General features: G+C 43.5%; 1 protein-coding gene across 5 annotated transcripts in view; it reads right to left on the bottom strand.

Moving 5' to 3' along the window:
• The window catches only part of CTBP2 (C-terminal binding protein 2), a 271,870-nt gene that overhangs the window by 88,131 nt on the left and 164,712 nt on the right, over positions 1 to 19,027 (bottom strand). For 3 of the 5 annotated variants that reach the window (XR_012905668.2, XM_006136115.5, XM_014580066.4), the window contains one exon: positions 16,942 to 18,717. The exons of the other annotated variants lie outside the window; for them this stretch is intronic. Coding sequence is in view for 2 of the 3 variants with exons in the window: in XM_006136115.5 (XP_006136177.2) it covers positions 16,942 to 18,717 (1,776 nt within the window). In the remaining variant the exon portion in view is untranslated. The remainder of the gene's footprint in view (positions 1 to 16,941; positions 18,718 to 19,027) is intronic. 5 annotated transcript variants of the gene reach the window in all.

The raw sequence follows: 19,027 nt of genomic DNA, 5'->3' as shown, positions 1-19,027 counted from the left end.
TGAAACATGTCAGCAGCCAAATGGCCTTCTCAACAATCATACCTTCAGTGGAACAGAATCAGTATTAGTAATGTTAAGGTGTGTCAAAAAGTGGCCCTTTTTCAAAAAAAAACTTGCCCTGCATCTAGACTGCTGCCACGTTCTTTCGAAAGTAAATTGAAAGAACGCGGCAGCTTTTTCGACCGCAGAAAACCTTGTTTTATGAGGAAGAACACACCTTTTTTCAAAAGTGCTCTTTCGAAAAAAGGCACTATATGTAATGCAAACTGTACTTTTTCGAAAGAGAGCATCCAGACGGCCTGGGTGCTCTCTTTCGAAAACCAACTTGCTTTTTTGAAAGTACTGGTTGTAGTCTAGACGCTTTTTCAAAAGAGGCTTTTTTGAAAGTATCTTTCGAAAAAGCGTCTTTAGAAAGAGGATTTCAGTCTAGACGTAGCCTTACAAAAATGTCATTAACATACACAGCCACACACACATCAAGAAGTCACCTTGGTTACTTGAAAAGTGAAAGCCGAAGCTTCAGTTTAGGACAATAAAATTCATAGAGAGACATCCTGGCCATGAAATCTTTGATTATGTTTATTTCCATCATTTTTTGAGTGTTTAGGCTGCATGTGGGTCACGTTTTTGAGGTTTCTCTCTGCCACCACAAAGGGTGTATGAAAAGCATTGAATATTGCAAAAGTTGGTAACACTCTCAAGTTCACAGGAGTGGAATGATCTCACAGAGGAGGCTGCCCCAGTTGACTGCCATCAGAGTTTATATATTGAATTTCCGATTGATGTAGGGTTGTCTATTGTCAACAAGTTCGGTGCCCCACTTGAGGGTTTGTTTTTTGCACTGATGTCTTTTTTTGCCCCCATTCTTAGTACCAATATGGAATTAAACTCTGGTTGGAAGTGTTAGTTACAGGGGGTATGTCTACACTACAAAGTTAGTTCGAACTAACGGACGTTAGTTCGAACTAACTTTAATAGGTGCTACACTAGCGCTCCGCTAGTTCGAATTTGAATCGAACTAGCGGAGCGCTTAGTTCGAACTAGGTAAACCTCATTTTACGAGGACTAACGCCTAGTTCGAACTAGCTAGTTCGAACTAAGGGCTGTGTAGCCCTTTAGTTCGAACTAGTGGGAGGCTAGCCCTCCCCAGGTTTCCCTGGTGGCCACTCTGGCCAACACCAGGGAAACTCTATGCCCCCCTCCCGGCCCCGGACCCCTTAAAGGGGCACGGGCTGGCTACGGTGCCCGTGCCAGGTGCAAGCCTGCCAGCACCCAGCTAGCAGACCCTGCACCTGGCACGGCACAGAGCCACCCACCCGATGCCCCCCAGCCCACCCCCTCTTGCCGGGACCAGGCTGGCGGCTCCCGGGAGCTTGCCCTGGACCGCAAGAGGCGGGCACCTTCCTGGGCTAGTGCGGACATCGTGGACCTCGTCCACGATCTCCGCACTAGGCACAGGAAAGTGGCTGTCTAGGGCAGGAGAGCTGCCAGCCTGGCCACCCAGGACCAGGTGTGCATGAAAATCAAGGGGGTCCACTGAGACCCCCGACACTGAGCCCTGAGCTTACAATGGCCGTACTGGGTCAGACCAAAGGTCCATCTAGCCCAGTAGCCTGTCTGCCAACAGCGGCCAACCCTAGGGACCCTGGAGGGGATGGACCGAAGACAATGACCAAGCCATTTGTCTCGTGCCATCCCTCTCCAGCCTTCCACAAACTTTGGGCAGGGACACCACTCCTACCCTCTGGCTAATAGGACTCCATGGACCCAACCTCCATCACTTTATCTCACTTCCCTTTAAACTCTGTTCTAGTTGTAGCCTTCACAGCCTCCTGCAGCAAGGAGTTCCACAGGTTAACTATTTGCTTTGTCAAGAACAACAACTTTCTCTTACTAGTTTCAAGCCTGCTACCCATTCCTTTCCTTTGGTGTCCTCTAGTCCTTCTTTATGGGAACTCAGGAAGAACTTTTCTGAATGCACCCTCTCCACCCAACCCCTGCTTTTAGAGACCTCTATCCTGTCCCCCCTCCGTCTCCTCTTTTCTAAGCTGAACAGTCCCAGTCTCTGTAGCCTTTCTTCATCTGGGACCTGTTCCCAACCCCTGATCATGTTAGTTGCCCTCCCCTCTCCCAGCCTTTCTCTTCCCCTCTCCCACCTCCTTTTCCCAGTGTCCCCCAGTTTTTTTCAATAAAGACAGAGTCAATGTTGGAAGAAACGTTATCTTTATTTTGTACATCAATAAGAAGAGGGGCTAGGGAAGGGTAAGTGGAAGGAGGTGAGGGAGGAATGGGGTACGAGCCCCCGATGGGGAGGACTGGGCTGGCTCTGCGGGCTTCTGGGGGTGGAAGCTCTCCTGCAGCCCCCCAATTACTCCCTCTCCCCAGATGGCAGCCTGCGGCAAGTGCAGCCGGGCTGATGGCCGAGTGGTGTGATGTGCCCAGTGTGGGCACTCAGGGCACTCCAAGCCAGAACTTCTTTGCAAGCGGGGCACCCCTTAGAACTGTGTGTCCGGGGTGGGGGTCGGGACCCTTTAAGCGCAGCCCTCGGCTAGCCTGAGACAGCATCTCCATGCTCTAAGTCCTCCTTTTATGCCCTGCCGGCACTGCTTCCGGCCATCCTTAAGCCCTGTTCAGAGTCCACTCAATGTGGACTTACTAGTTCGAACTAGCAAAACGCTAGTTCGAACTAGTTTTTAGTTCTAGACGCGTTAGTTCGAACTAGCTTAGTTCGAATTAACTAATTCGAACTAAGTTAGTTCGAACTAGCGCTGTAGTGTAGACGTACCCTGAGTTTGTCCTCGTTCAGATGTGTCTGATGCCTGGCTGTGTATCTGGGCTGGGTGACTTTCCTTTCAGATGTTTTAACATCTGATACTGTGGTTTTTGTTGAGTGGTTAGATACTTTGTCTACGTGTCTTGTAAACGGACTAAACAAAGAGACAATTAATGTGCATGTTTTCTAACTTCTAAGATGCAAATAAAATGAAATCAAAGACCCCACCAAATCAGTCTCTCAGATGGAGAATGCCCATCATATGATGCAGCACTGAGATGGAGTCTGTATTCTTGACATCTGGTGCAGGCAACATGAGTCAGAACTATAAGACCACTGAAAATGAGGCAGCAATTTCATTGCAAACTGCTTATTTTCCCATGCCTAGCTGCTGCTTCCCCCACATTTATGCATTCTGTGGGGAAGCAAGACCAGATGGCCAGAAAGGGTGAAACCAGCATTCTTCCCCTACTGACATGTTATGTCTCTTCCTTCAAGCCAACTTGACCGTTCACTTCTCATTTTCTTCAATGCCTTCTGACATCCTAGAATACTGAGGGGATATCATGAACCATTTGTGATTATCTTTAAAAACTCAAGGAAAACAGGAAAGGTTCTAGAGGACTGGAAAAGGTCAAAGAGAATGCCAATCAAAAATGTGAATAAGGGCAAACCAGCAAATGACTTATCCTCAATAGCTGGAAAGATAATAGTTCAAATAATCAAGCAATCAATTTGCAAACACCTAGAAGACAATGTAATACATAACAGCATAGATTTGTCAAGAAGAGACCATGTCAAACTAACCAAATAGCTTTCTTTGACAGGATAACAGCTTGTGGATGGGTAGGAGGTGGTATATGTGGTATATCTAGACTTTAGTAAGGCTTCTGATACTGTCTTGCAAGACTTTCTCATAAACAAACTAGGAAAATACAGCCTAAATGGAGTTACTATAAGGTGGGTGCATAACTGGCTGGAAAGCCATTCCCAGAGAGTAGTTATCAGTGGTGCATAGTCAAGCTGGAAGGGCATATCAAGTGGTGTCCTGCAGGGACTGCATAATGCCACAGAGTATACACCCTGCTGAGAGGGGTTGCAAGTGCTTTGGAGGATAGGATTAAAATTCAGAATGATCTGAGGTGAACAGGATGAACTTCAATATGGAAAATGAGCCTACTATGGTTAGGAAGACCCACAACACCTCTGCCAACACTGCTCCTGTCTCCTCTGCCTCCGCCAGTATTGACAGACAGACTACCAGACCATGGATGCCTCTACTCAAGTCCTGGTGTGGTTTTGCAGGGACTGTGGCTTGCAATTCCCACTTACTGAATTCCAGGCTGAGGGGACCATCCAATGTAAAAGGTGCCTTCTGGTGGAATCTCTCAGGAAGCAGGTGGGAGAGCTACAGGAGGAGGTGGCTAGGCTGAGGAGCATCCAAATCCACAAGCAATTCCTGGACAGTATTCATGTGGAGACAGCTGAGGTATCCGTCCCACTACAAAAGGCCACTGACACACCACTGGTGGAGAAGGAGATGGCTCGCGGGGACACTGGCAGCTGGTCACTTCTGGCAGCAGGCTCCACCCCTGCTCCCAATCCTCCCACCATGGTACTGGAGAACCGTTACCCTGTTCTGGATACAGGAGATAAGGAATCACCCCCTATAGCAGAAGAGGAGAAGCCTTGTGCCCCCAAGGCTGGGAGGTCTGCAGCCACCACTGCAAGGAGGAAATGTACGGTAGTGGTGGTCAAAGACTCTCTCCCGAGGGGGATGGAGGCGCCCATCTGTCACCCTGACATGTCATCTCGGGAGCTATGCTGCCTGCTAGGGGCCTGTATCCGAGATGTTACGGAGGCATTGTCGAGGATTATCCAGCCCTCTGACTACTACCCTATGCTACTCATCCATGTTTGGCACTAATGATACTGCAAGGTGTAACCTTGGGCAGATCATGAGTGACTAAAGGGCTGTGGGAGTACAAGTGAAGAAGTTTGGCGCCCAGGTGGTATTCTCTTCAGTCCTTCCTGTCAAAGGTAGGGGTTCAGGCAGAGGCAGGTGCAACAGGGACAAGTGACCAAAGCCCACAGGTAAGTAATGAATGTGGAGACCTGGGAGATGGGTCGGAGATGGAGGGAGTGTGGGCTATAATATCAAAGAAAAAGGAGGAACAAGATAAAACTGGGAGGCAAGAACAAATCAGTATCTTAAATGCTTATGTATGAATGCAAGAAGTATGGGGAATAAGCAGGATGAACTTGAAGTGGTAATAAATGAACACAACTATGATATTGTTGGTATCACAGAGACTTGGTGGGATAATGCACATGACTGGAATATTGGTATAGATGGGTACAGCTTATTCAGGAAGGATAGGCAGGGAAAAATGGGAGGAGGTGTTGCCTTATATATTAAAAATGTATACAGTTGGACTGAGATGGAGATGGACGTAGAAGACAGACTGTTGAGAGTCTCTGGGTCAGGGTAAAAGGGGTGAAAAACAAGTGTGACATCATGCTGGGGTCTACTACAGACCACCTACCCACGTAGAAGAGATAGATGAGGCTTTTTCTAAACAACTAACAAAAGCATCCAAAGTGCAGGATTTGGTAGTGATGAGGGACTTCAACTATTCAGAGGTATGTTGGGAAACTAACACAGCATGGCACAAATTATTCAATAAGTTTTTGGACTGCTTTGAGGACAACTTTTTTATTTCAAAATGTTGAAAAAGCTACTAGGGAGGAACTGATTGAGAATTTGAAAGTGGAAGGCAGATTGGGTGAAAGTGATCATGAAATCATAGGGTTCATGATTCTAAGGAATGGTAGAAGGGAGAACAGCAAAATAAAGACAATGGATTTCAGGAAGGCAGATTTTGATAAGCCCAGAGAGCTGGTAGATAAAGTCTCATGGGAAGAAAGACTAAGGGGAAAAACACCTGGAAAGAGTTGGCAGTTTTTCAAAGGGACGTTGGTAAGGGCCCAAAAGCAAGCTATTCCACTGCATAAGAAAGGTAGAAGGTATAGCAAAAGACTGCCTTGGCTTAACCAGAAGATCTTGCATGATCTAAAAATCAAAAAGGAGTCATAACAAAAGTGGAAACTAGGTCAATTTAGTCTGGAGAAAATAAAACCAAGAGGGAACATGCTAACAGTTTTCAAGTACACAAAAGACTGTCATAAGGAAAAGGGAGAAAAATTGTTCTCCTTGACTTCTGAGGGTAAGACAAGAAACAACAGATTTAAATTGCAGGTAAGGAGGTTTAGATTGCAGCTAAGGAGGTTTAGAAAAACTTCCCGTCTGGGTGGTTATCCCTGGAAAATATATCCTAGGGAGGTTGTGGAATATCTATCATTGGAGATTTTTAAGAACAGGTTAGACAAACACCTGTCAGGAACGACCTAGTTATTATGTAGTCCTGCCTTGAGTGCAGGGGACCGGACCAGATGATCTAATGAGGTCCCTTCCAATCTTACATTTTCATCATGATTCTCATACTTTTAACTGAGTTGAGCCACAGGAATCTGCTCAGGAACAACGACACCAGCACAGAGCCCCATGGATGCTAGTGTTACTTCTGCAATTCTGGGAGCTCAATTTGATATTCATCTTGCTACTGACTTTGTTTTATTTCTGGTCTGGAAATGTGACCTCCCCTTTTCCTGATCCCACCTATTTTCAGTGCCTTGACCTGGCAATCCTCTGATGAAGCAAAAAGATGCATTACACAAAGGAGTGGCAACTTCCTGAGTCTCTTCAATGTCGCTCCAAACAGCACTGTTCAGAGCGTGGTCTGATTTTCTCTTCTCACCAGAGTACACAGAAGCTCTGCTTGCTCCTACTCCCTCACATTGCCACAAAAAAACAAACAATCCAATTACCCCTCCCTTCTCCCCTCCGCTATGCCAGTTGTCTATCTTGATGATTGCCTGGGACAAGCAGCACAAAATAGAGCTTTCCTCCTACATCTCCTAGGACAGTGGTACCAACCAATAGATCGGGATCTACTGGTAGACCTTTGAGCCTCTGAAAGGTGATCCTGACTGGTTTGGCCAAAAGGCTATCACGGGCTGGCATGTCAGTTGATCCTCCCCCCACTGCTGTGCCCCCGCAATGGATCGCTACCATGTTGCAGATGGGGGGCTTATGTGTCTCAATGACGTGGCATGGGAACAGACTGCATCAATCTACACAAAGAGCAGCGAGGCTTGTCTGGGTTTCAAGGATTGGAAGAAGAGGAAGGAGTGGATTAAGCCTGGTACATGGAAAGCCATCAAAGAGAGACGGGACATAAAGAAGAGACTGGTAGATGCCAAATCAGCCAGCATTCAAGAAAGATACAAGCAGAATTACAGAGGAAAAAAATCGAAAAATAAAGAAGTTAGTGAGGGCAGACAAACAAGCTTTCATGGAGGACCTTGCAACAAAAGCTGAAGATGCAGCTAATCGAGGGGAGCAAGGAAACATGTACAGAATCACCAAGCTTGTTTGTGGCAAGTATAGTGGCAGGACAAGTGCCCCCTATTAAGGTCAAACAAGGGCAGGTATTGTCAACAGAGAAAGAGCAAGAAGCATGCTGGACGGAACATTTCAGAGAGGTTCAGAACAGACCATCACCTGAAGAAGCAGCAGACATTCAGGAAGCTGAGGAGGACCTTGATATTAATAGTGATCCACCAGAGAAAGAAGAAATCATTGCAGCCATCAGAGCCCTGAAAAATGGCAAAGCTCCAGGTCCTGACAACCTGGACACGGAGTTGTTTAAAGCAGACCCAGAACTTGCAGCCACCATTCTCCAACCACTGTTTGTAGCAATTTGGGAAGGACAACAGATACCCAAGGACTGGACCAAAGTAGTCATCATCAAGATTCCTAAGAAAGGAGCACTCAGCGACTGTAACAATTGGCACGGGATCACCCTTCTATCCGTACCCAGCAAGATCCTAGCCAAGGTAATCATCCAGTGGATCTCAGATGTTGTCAACAAGTCTTTGAGGAAAGAACAAGCCAGATTTTGCAAGGGAAGAGGCTGTACCAAATTTTCACCCTGAGAAACATCATAGAGCAGTTCACAGAGTGGAAGAGACAGTTGTACATAAACTTTGTTGACTTTCAGAAGGCTTTTGACAGCACACGCACAGAAAGCCTTTGGTGCATTCTGAGAGCCTACGGAATCCCTCTACAAGTGGTCCAGCTCATTACGAGTTTTTACATCAACTTCACATGTAGCATGGGATACAGCTATCTCTCTTCCAAAGACAAGACTGGGGTCAGACAAGGATGCATCAGGTCTGCACTACTCTTCAACATGGTGATTGACTGGGTGATGCTGAGAACAACAGCAGATACATTAAGGGATATCAGATGGACACCTTTTTCCACAGTGGAAGACCTTGACTTTGTGGACAACATTGCATTGCTTCCCCATACCCATCAACATTTGCAGGAAAAGACACAACGTCTGTGCACCTTTGGATGCCAGGTTGGACTAAGAGTTAGCCAGAAGAAAACAGAGATTATGATTATCAATACAGATTCACCAGCACCAATCAAGATAGATGATGCAGACTTACCCAGCACAGAAAGCTTTACGCACTTAGGAAGCTTCATCCGCCATAATGGAGGCACCAAGAACGACATCCAGAGCACACTAAGTAAGGCCAGAAATATCCACAGGAGTATGAACAATGTATGGAGATATATACAGTACAGTGTCCACAACAAGCTTAAGCTGTACCCGAGCTGTGTCATATCAACACTACTATACGGCTCAGAGTGCTGGTGGATGACAGAGTGCGACCGTGCCAAGCTCTCATCCTTTCACACCACCAGCCTTCGTAAGATACTTCGCATCTTTTGGCCGAAAACAATCTCCAACCATGAACTGCTCCTGCGATGTCACCAGGAGGACACGACCACTATTATTATAAGACACTGGAGATGGATAGGGAACATGATGAGAAGGGAGGCAGACACCATTGTAAAGATAGCACTTTACTGGATGCCTGAAGGATGATGTAAACATGGGAGGCCCAAGACAACATGGCGGCATACTGTTGAGGCAGATATGAAAAGAATGAACTACATCTGGGACACACTGGAGAAAATGGCCAAAGACAAACAAAAATGGAGAACCTTCATTGCTGCCCTACACGCCAGCGGGCGTAATAGGCATTAACTAACTAACCACTGCTGTGCATCTCCTGCCCTTTGCCTTGGAGCTGTCCCCTCAGGAGTCTTCTGCTTTCTGTGCAGGGCAGGGGAGGGAGAGGAGCAGTGCTCATGTCAAGGTGCCCCCTCTCTCCCACCCTGTATCCTATCTTCACAAAGCAGAGAGGGGACACAACAGGACTTGGGATGGAGTTTGCTGGCTGCTTTGGGGAGTGGTGCAGGACCAGGGCAAGGGTGAGCCTGCTTTAGCCCCACTGCACCACGACCCAAGAGCCACCTGAGGTAAGCGGTGCCCATCTGGAGCCCACATCCGGAAACTCTACCCTAGTCATGAACCCCCTCCAGCACTCCAAGCCCTAGCCCTGAGCACCCCTGTATCTAAATGTCCTACCAGATCCCCACACCTAGAATCCCCCTGCACTCCAACTGCCTGCCCCAAGCTCAGCTCAGAGCCCCTTACACTCCAAATCCCTTAATCCAAGACCAAAGCCTGCACCCCAATCCTCTGCCCCAGCCTGGTGAAAGTGAGGGAGCATGGGGGTGAGCAGGGGCGGGGCCTTGGAGAAGGGGTAAAAAGAGGCCCAGCAAGGATATTTGGGTTTGAGGTAGATCTTGGATTGCACTTAAATTCAAAAAGTGATCTGGTGCTTAAAAAGGTTGGAGACCACTGTCCTAGGAGAAGGCCTTTTAACTAAACATAATATACTAAAAGGAAACATCTTCTGATATCCAGAAGATCCCATTTCAGAACCAAATGAGTCAATACCCATACTGAATTTCTTATTCCCTTCTAGCAACAGAGACTCAGAATTTCTTAATTATTTTGTAATAGGATATGCTCTCATATATCTGTCCTATGTTTATATTACTCACATCTCTACTAGTAACTGTACTATATATATATATTTCAGAAATTCTAAAACACACCACTTCCCATTAGTAAGTGACATGCCTCTTTAAGTCTCTACTTTAGAAATGTAGTATGCAGTTTAGTGATGATAGCCTAATTAAAAAACAGGCAGGAAAAACCTACTTCTTCATGAAACTGTGGCATACACTTAAAAATTTGGAAACTACAGGCAGTCCCCGGGTTACGTACAAGATAGCGACTGTAGGTTTGTTCTTAAGTTGAATTTGTATGTAAGTCGGAACTGGTACATATTGTAGGGGAAACTCTAGCCAAACATTTCTCCAGAGCTCAGTTTTATTCTCTCACACCTCACTTCCCTCAGTCCTTTATTCTCAAGCTGAGGTGTTTGCTGAGAAAAGCCGCTCCGCGTCTCCCTGGTCTCTTGGGGGGGTGGGGCGCTAGCTTAGCGTCTCCCTTGTCTGCTGGGGGGAAGCAGCTAGTGCGGGGTTGCCTACCCCGTTTGTAAGTAGGGATCCGATGTAAGTCGGATCCATGTAACCCGGGGACTGCCTGTATTTCTAAAATAGTTTGGCGTGATTTAAAAGTAAATAGCAAACATTTTCTGTACTCATTAAAAATGGAAAAACAGAGGACCACCTACTCATTATCCATAAGAAAATAAGGCATAAACTTTTGATTGAAATTTACTGCTTCTCTTGCATAAAGAAACCATTGGTTCTGTAGATCACATTATCAGAAATTCCAAATGGAGCAAGATAACTTTTGAAAAAATCCTAAGAGCGGAATCCTGGCATGGTGCACCAAAATCAATGGCACAACTTCCACTGATTTCAATGGAGGCAGAGTCTTCCTGGTTCTGAAATGGCAGATAGCAGTGCTGCAACAAAAATTAGAGGTACCATTCTGTTGATCAATCTCACAAGGTTGTTCAAAATAGCAGTATGGGTACAGAAGAGCGGAGACTTGAGGGTACGTGTTTGTTATTCCATCAATTTATGCTCTGCCAATCAAATGATAGTGTGATGAGTACAGATATGGTTGCCCTCTCATCAGTGATGCATATTTTGGGGATGAACACAAAGAACAGAAAACATTTTCACTTTTGCTGTACAAGTATAATAGACTGGTGGTGTTATAGATTGATAAATAAATACTAATTAGCAATATAAACATGCAGTGATACTGCTAACAATTCTGGATTTGTACAATAATCTAAGTATTTTAGCACCAGAAGAAAACAAACAATTGGTTGTTGATGGTAATTCTAGTCCTTGTTTTTTTAAGGAAATCATTCCTGCAGATCAGAACAATTGGGGATTTCAGTAAGAGTCAAGACCACTACAGAAAGGGTGGACAAACTATACATGTACCAAAAGAAGTAAGTTGGTGGCTGTCTAAAGTTGCCCAGCAATTTGCAATGTCAAATAAATCGCAGGAGAGATGGCCCAGTGGGAAGAGGGCAAATGTGGAGGTCAGAAGGGATAAATAAAATATAATACACCTATAATTCTACAATTCATCACAATGTCCTGCACATTATCCCAGTTCTGTGACTTGTCATGCAGACATCATATGTACATACAGAGTGTCCATATATAGATGATCCATGATTTTCAAAACTTGTTATTTGTTTTGGGTGCCTTAGTTTTTGGGCATGTACCTCCCTCCACCTTCACTGGGGATCCTACTAGGACTACTTTTTGATTAACATGCATCACTCAATTGTTATTTATCAATGTCTGTCCATAATCTTCAGTTTATTTACTTGCCAAGTTGGTCTGATTTGAATGGAACCCACGAGGTGGTTCACTTGTCATTTGCTCTGCTAACTTGCTACTGGCAACAACGAAGCGTCGTTACAACACTGATCCAAAGACTGCGGGGATCACCTTCTCTCTTTCCTCTTGTGAGTTCTATGAATACAGCTGAGTTCATAAAGTTTATTTATGATTTCATGAGAGTTTCTCCCCCCATTTCACTTCTTTTGAAGAGTAGGCAATGTGTTGTTCTGACCTACATATGTATGTTAAAATTCCCCAAGTTTTATCTGTCCTTTATATTTACCCAGGGAAAGTCTACTGATTTCCTTCCTACAGATATTGCCTGCTGCTTCCTCTTTACTACTTACCCAGTCAACACTGCTCTGCAGGACAATCATGCATTAGGAATCTATTTTAAGAATTTTGGGAGCACTGTATTATACTTTTATTCTCATCTTTCTCCTCTCCCTCCACCCCTCAAGACATGCAAGAGGTGGGAAAGAACCTTCTCTACTCCACATTCTATGGTAGATATCCAGGTGCTTGACTCTCTGGATGAGTGGACTGTGGCAATACAGAAGAGCCAGTGAGCCATTCCCTTCACTCTGCACCAAATACATGGAGTGCTGGAGCCAACTATGTGATTAAATATCAATCCCATGGCAGGCCATTAGGGTAGTCCACTCATACCTATGGCCTCAGGAGCTAGCTCATTAGTCTCAATCCTGACATTCAGAGGAAGAAATTTACTCTGTACACAACGCCCCCTCATGGGTGAGTCGAGGGAGTAAGAACAGAGCTACCTCAAAGGGGTGCTTATGTGCCTAAAAGAGCCACCGTGCCCGACACAAGCTAGGACAGAATGCCACTTCTGCTCTCCAAAGGATTGATGTCTAAACAGATCATCATCTCCCAACAACCTGTGTAACTGGTGTGGAAGGGTCACTGGTCCTTCTGCATGGTTTGTCCCATTGGTGCTGGAAGAAGGGTTGCTGCTGCAGCAACCCCTGCTTAAAGTGATTTCCACATATGCAGGGTTTTCAGTTTGGTGCAATTGCTCTCAGCACCCCTCCCTCCTATAAATTATCCCAGCATCCTTGGTTAATCTAGTCCATCTGCACAGAACCAAGTAACTGGATTTCAATCACATAACATGAGTCTCAGAAGAGCCTAGTACTGGCAAGCATACTGGACTCCCAAAAGAGGGCAGGGAAGAGTGGATAAATCTGAAGCCATCCTCCCTCACGCTCCATTAAACAAAGCTATGCCAGCATGCAGGGGAGTGCATGCTGCTCTGCCTCTTCCTTCATTGACTCTGGCCAAATCAGCTTTTGAGGACTTTTGTATATTCTACTCTGCACCAAGAACTGCACAATGTGTCTTTGCAATATTGCCCTTACTGTACAAAGAATTAAAACAAACAATGCTTAGGAGACAGAATGCATGGGATAAAAACCAAGCAGCTCACATTTCTTCCTAACAAACACTGGGACACAGCAGACAGAAGAGATCACAAATTAGCCTTCCTTAAAGAAAGCCAACAGAATGCTGTTAATATCAGAGTATTTTTAAGATGACAGACTAAACTTAGTCTGCCAATTGTTATGTATATTGCTTAATAATATATTATCTTACGACTGTAACAATTATTGCAAATCAACAACTTAATGATTCTGGCCTTCTATTTTTTAATGATACAACTCGATACCAACTTTGATTCTCTGTTTAAAAATAATAACTCAGTTCAGTACAGCATTTCATTAAGCTGTAGTTTCATGCTATGTGAAGCAGAGAAGATGCGTTAAAAAATGTTTAATACAGTAATGATCAGAAACCTTTAACATATATAAGGAAAGAGGGTTTATTCGGTAGCTATGGAAACTAGTACATGAAAAAAAAAGTAAAAACATTTCAGCTAATAGAGTTGGAGAATGTACTGGATATGGAAGTCCTAACAATGAAATAACCCCATCGGTGGGATAAAAGAGAGGTGTAAATTGAGGCTAACAACAGTTATGTGTCTGAAAACACATTCTCCTCTGACAGGCCCAAATACATCTTTACTGTAACTGCGCTAAAATCAATGGAGTTGAAGCAGGGACGAATTCGGTATTTTCTATTGCTTGTAATAAAACCATTGTATAAAGTATGTTTCACTCTTTTAAAAAATGGTTTGGAAGTGCATTGTATTTAATCAATGAAGCAACAGTGTATATTGACCAAAGCAGTCAATGTTATTGAGGTAACTTTCCATAACATACCTTACAGCTGCCGAACTGCATTCCTCACACAACCAAACCCCACTAAATACTGTGATGCCAGTTCTGTGGTCATTTACCACAGCAATAAGCCATCTTATGGGAGTAGTTCCATTGACACTACACGGATGAGTCAGACAAGTAAAGTTACACATATGCATGGGTGTTGGTCTGATTAGGGCTAAGGAGAGTTTGGCCAATATATAAACTACAATCATTTCAGCCATCTATACATGCCATATTGATGATGAACATTTTACAGATAACACTGTAACCATCAGAAAATAACAGATGTCTAATGATAAACACACATGACTACTACTCCCTTCACCCTTCTAAAGATTACTTGAGGCACTGTCTTGGGTTATTTTTGTTGGTTTTTAATTTTGTTTGGCCAATTTAAAATTGTAAAACTGAATAAACAATTCAATGGTCAGTTTTCTGTGCATCTAAAATTGTAAAGCATCTATAAATACAAATTTCACAAGCAATTTGGTCACAATGCGGATTGCATTTTCATATATCAGCATCTGGGGGAAACGACTCTGGGAAGGCCTCTAATTTAAGGCATTCAGAGGTATTCTGTGCCCTACATTGGCCTCTTATGCTCCCTTTGGAAAATCAAGTTTATTTCTTTTCATTAATCTCCATCTTCTCTAGTGTCTATTATGACAGCTTCCTACACCACTATATGGGAGCCTTATCCTTCATTCTAGCCTCACCAGGTAAAGACAATACATGACATTTTCTTTGATTACTTCCTTCCACTTCTGTACATATAACCAAGAGTGTAAATGATTCTCCAGTTGTACAGGCCTTTGGTTCCTCACTTTTGCTCCTAGTCCTCATCCCTGGAAATACTCATTTGGGCAGGGCAGCTAGACTCACTTTTTGTGCGAGGCTACACAAATACAAAATATCTATAAATCAATTACATAAAGCTTTGAAAGTAAAATAAAAAATTATAAAATAGTTATAAAACAGGCTCCTACTCAATCATGAAAATGCTGGAAAATATGCTCATAGGAACTCTTTTGGAAGTTCACCTTCACCTCTGATTGTTGTAAACACCAAATGCTGCATAGAAATGGCATTTCTCAAAGACTAATTCTGCAACATGGTTAGGACATCTTGAAACTGTCACACCACACATTTTACCTTGACTTCTAGTTTAAAATTACATGGGGGGGGGGGGGGGGGAGGAGAGGAAAGCCATCTCTTTTTCTATTTTGAAAAAAATAAAATGCAGAATAAATACATGAAGACAATATTGCAGGTCCTCCTTCAGCTAAACCTTTCAGCCACTTCAATGGGAAGATAATCTTTCTGTGATTATGACCAAACCCTCTCGTTGCTTAGCAACACATAATTAAGGAATATGTTTTCAGATCCGCTTTGCAAGCTGGCCATTATCTGATGAAATTACTGGAGCAACAAATGTCATCCTCATGCAAATGAGTTGGTTGTAGAGAAAGAATGTTTGACTTGTGAAGAAGAGGGCTCAGTATCTCAGAAACATTGTTGGTTTCTTCTTCTCATACATGGATTTTTTTTAAAGGAAGAGAATAGTATGGAATTTTAAAGGACTGTAATTCACAACTTAAATATGAGGAATAATGGAAGGAATGTTAAATTTATCCTCAGGAGGAAAATTATTCAAAATGTCTGAACCCCTGCAGACCTTTGCAAAAGTATTAATATGTACTTTCACTGCAATGTTATCAAAGTAATCGGCTGGATCAGAAGAACTGCAATTAAATTATCATTTGTGTTCTCAGTTTTATGTCACTTTCATTTTTCAGACTTTTGGAAATTATTTATTCAGAAACTCTGCCTGGATGCCCTTTCTTTATGTCTGAATCATATCAAGACACACAGTTTTGTTGAATATTTAAAGGATATATATTTATAAATTACACAAATTAAATAAAATAGTTCAAAACAGGAGTAATCTATTTTCTAAATCTAGGATTGCAGCAGAGTGGGCGGAAGGGTCTGAATTTTGACAACTTTATCATTTTTACTTGCAAACTAGCTCTTTATTTAGATTCCCGTGGAATGTCATCACTGGTTTGGCACAGTTTCTATGCCTATAAATGGTATACTTTTATTAAGGCTTTTTGTGTGTGCGCTTGTTCACGATTTGTTTGTATGGTGGCTCAGTCGTGCTGTGCAGAGAAAAGATTCCCTCCTATACAGTCACTATCAATATGCACAAAAAGCATTCTAAAGGGTTTTAAACATCTCTCAGAAAAGTCAAAGTAACAAATGAATGGGATTGTCTAAATTTCCTCTTACAGCAAAAAGCTTTTCCTATGGTAATCTTTGACTAGTAAATATCAATTTATATTTTCCAAACTGAAATGCTAAGTCTGTTTGAACCATTTAGCCTGCAACAAGAAAGGGATCTGAACATTTCTGAAGACAAAAACAGGAGGAAAAAGGGGCAACCACTTATCATTCTAGTGTTAATCATTGACTTTAAGTGTAGACCTAGTTCCTTAATAGTTACATTGTCACCTTTATAAGTACTCCTAATAGGAAATTAAGAGTTTTATTTTAGGTACCTGATAAAAAAGTAAATTAATTAAAAAAAAACTATGGTTACTGCCAACAGCAAGTCAATTCTAGAATGAACACCATTAGCTATATGATAAATTTAGTCAAAACAATGCTAGCCATTTCCTCTGAGAAACATATTTGTGCCCGATAACAACTGCCGAAGTAAATCTACAACTAACCCTGTGGCTTAATTGCTCAGAAAGTGCTGTATCTAATCTTCTATTCCATACAAACAACAGGAACAGCAAGATTCATAGAAGAACCATTATCTGATATATCAGTCACTTTAACTGAAGTTAGCTAATCAAATAATACTCTGAATTTAATCGCACAGTGAAAGGCAGGACTGAAACTGAGTAACGTGTGGCCCCTCAGTAAACTTCTTTGTCCCACATTTTTTGTGCACTGGGTTGTATCTAATATTTTAGCCCCTAAGTCTAACTGGATTTATTAGACCCAATTTTATCTTATGATAAACAAAAACACAGACATAACATTCCTAGAGCACACTGCAAATAAATACACTTTTAGAAAATTACTTGGTTCAGGCGACGCCATAGTCGAGACAATAACTGGTGGTCCAGTGCGTCTGGTGAGTTTCTGATAAGGAGAATGTTGCATATGAAAACTCGGGCCAGCAAGTGTCAGGGTGGAATCCATTTGGGCTCCTTGCTTTCGGAGAAGCTGGGGGCTGCTGTGTGGGCTATGCATTGGGGACATGGATGTATTTCGGTCCCTCTTCATCAGCTCCATGGGCACTGTGTAAGAGGTTGGATATGCCGTTTTGGAACTTGCATGTGGGTTATTCTGCACGGTAGTCACTGGTAATCCAGTTGGAGCCGAATAGGCAGACACTGGACGAGTGTGCATGTTGCACGGTAAAGGAGTGCTGTATCCAGAATTAGGTAGAAAATGAGCCCCCTGATGTGCTGCTCCAGATGCAGAATAAGTTGCAGTTTCCAGAAGGTGCTGTGTTGGAGCACTGGATGGGCGACGGTTTAGCTCCCCTACTCTTGGTGATACTGGCTGTAAAGAAGGAGGAAGTGGCTGCTGCATAGTTATGCCATCCACAACAGGACCAGTAGTAGGGTGCATGCCATATTCATTCTGTAGCAGTTCACTTCGATGGCTAAAGCTGTTGGATCGGGTCCTGGGACGGAGTACGCTGTTCTTTCTCTCATGCCTTTGCAGGTGCATTTCTGTTTTGTAGTTATGGGCAAGGCGGGAAAGCACTCTTGCCTGTCCAAGATTTGGAGCCACAGATTTTATATCGTTCTCTTCCATCATCGCTAGCAGGCTGGGAGAATCAAACCCTTGCTGCACCAAAGCATTGAATGTGCTTTCAGATACACCTTCTGAACGCAGAAGTCCGAGGAACTCTGGATCAAAGTTTCTTTTCATGTCTTGTCCTGGGAAAGCCGCAGGCATCTGAGCTTGGGAAGGAGTCATGGCAGTGTCATAACTATCATAAGGAACCTTTGCATTGACATTTTCCCTGATGGGGCCATAACCACGATTTATAGCAACGGCAGATGGACCTATGCTCCCATCAGGAACAGAAGCAGAATTTGGATCAACTACCAAGCACGTTGGAGTAGTTTGCCTAGCAGCTGCGGACTCTATCGGTCTCTCTGCTGTATCACCATAGATCTGCCTGTTGGGAAAGGATGGTGGTTCTGTTCCATATTTAGGGGTGAGTGGTTCAACACCATACCTTGCAGGAGAAGGATCTCTGTTTCGCATTCTCTGCCCCTCTTGGATCATTTTACTCATGGGATCCCTATACACACGGCTGGCTTCGTGCGGGGCAGGTGATCGTCCTTGTACCTGATCCCAAGCCAATCTGCTACTGGGAATCCCATAATTCGGTAATGATCTATTCATCATGTGGTCTCTATAGTAGCGTGGATCTTTAGGTGATCTAGCAGCTAAAGATGGGTCACTGTAATAATCCTGAGCTGGCAAGGAGCTTCGTCCAGACATTGTAGACTGTCTGTCGTAGTAAGTAAAGTCAGGAACAGAACCCTTCCGTAAGGGACCCTGGTTAAAAACTGGATCCTGATATGGGTACGGCTCTTGCTTCAATTCAGCACCTCCTTGCAAGATGATATCATGCGGTCTATGGTTTGGCTGCTCATACCAACCTCCTTCTCCACTGTAAGAGAGTGAATTTCTCCTCCCTGTTGGTCTCTGATATTCAAATGCACTTTCATTCTCCCAGTTGCCTTCATACCATCCTGCAGCATCCCAGCTCTGAGAACGACCGATATTGGTATGCTTACTTGGAATCGGCATTGGAAAGAAACAATTGACTTCTGTTGAGATAAAGAAGAGAAGGAACCTCTCTTTTTAAATCTTCTATTACACACATCAAAAACAGATCGAGCTGTATCTGAGCTCTTCTGGGACTTCAGAAACAACCAAGTGGTGGTTTTATATTTCAAAGTATTGCCTGAATTATTAATTCTTCGAAACTTTAGTAGACAAAAACACACAACACCCACTGTAACTCAGTCTCACTCCAAAACCGTAGAATGAAAGGTCTTTTCTGTTCAGTTCAGTCACAGACAAGGGTTTCTGCATTTAATCCAGATGGTTTATCCCTTCCTGCTTGGGACAGTTTGC

Source organism: Pelodiscus sinensis, chromosome 8, assembly GCF_052426305.1.
Source record: "Pelodiscus sinensis isolate ZL-2025 chromosome 8, ASM5242630v1, whole genome shotgun sequence".
NCBI lineage: Eukaryota > Metazoa > Chordata > Testudines > Trionychidae > Pelodiscus > Pelodiscus sinensis.
Note: the sequence above shows the minus strand (reverse complement) of the source record. Positions and strands in the feature narration are given on the sequence as shown.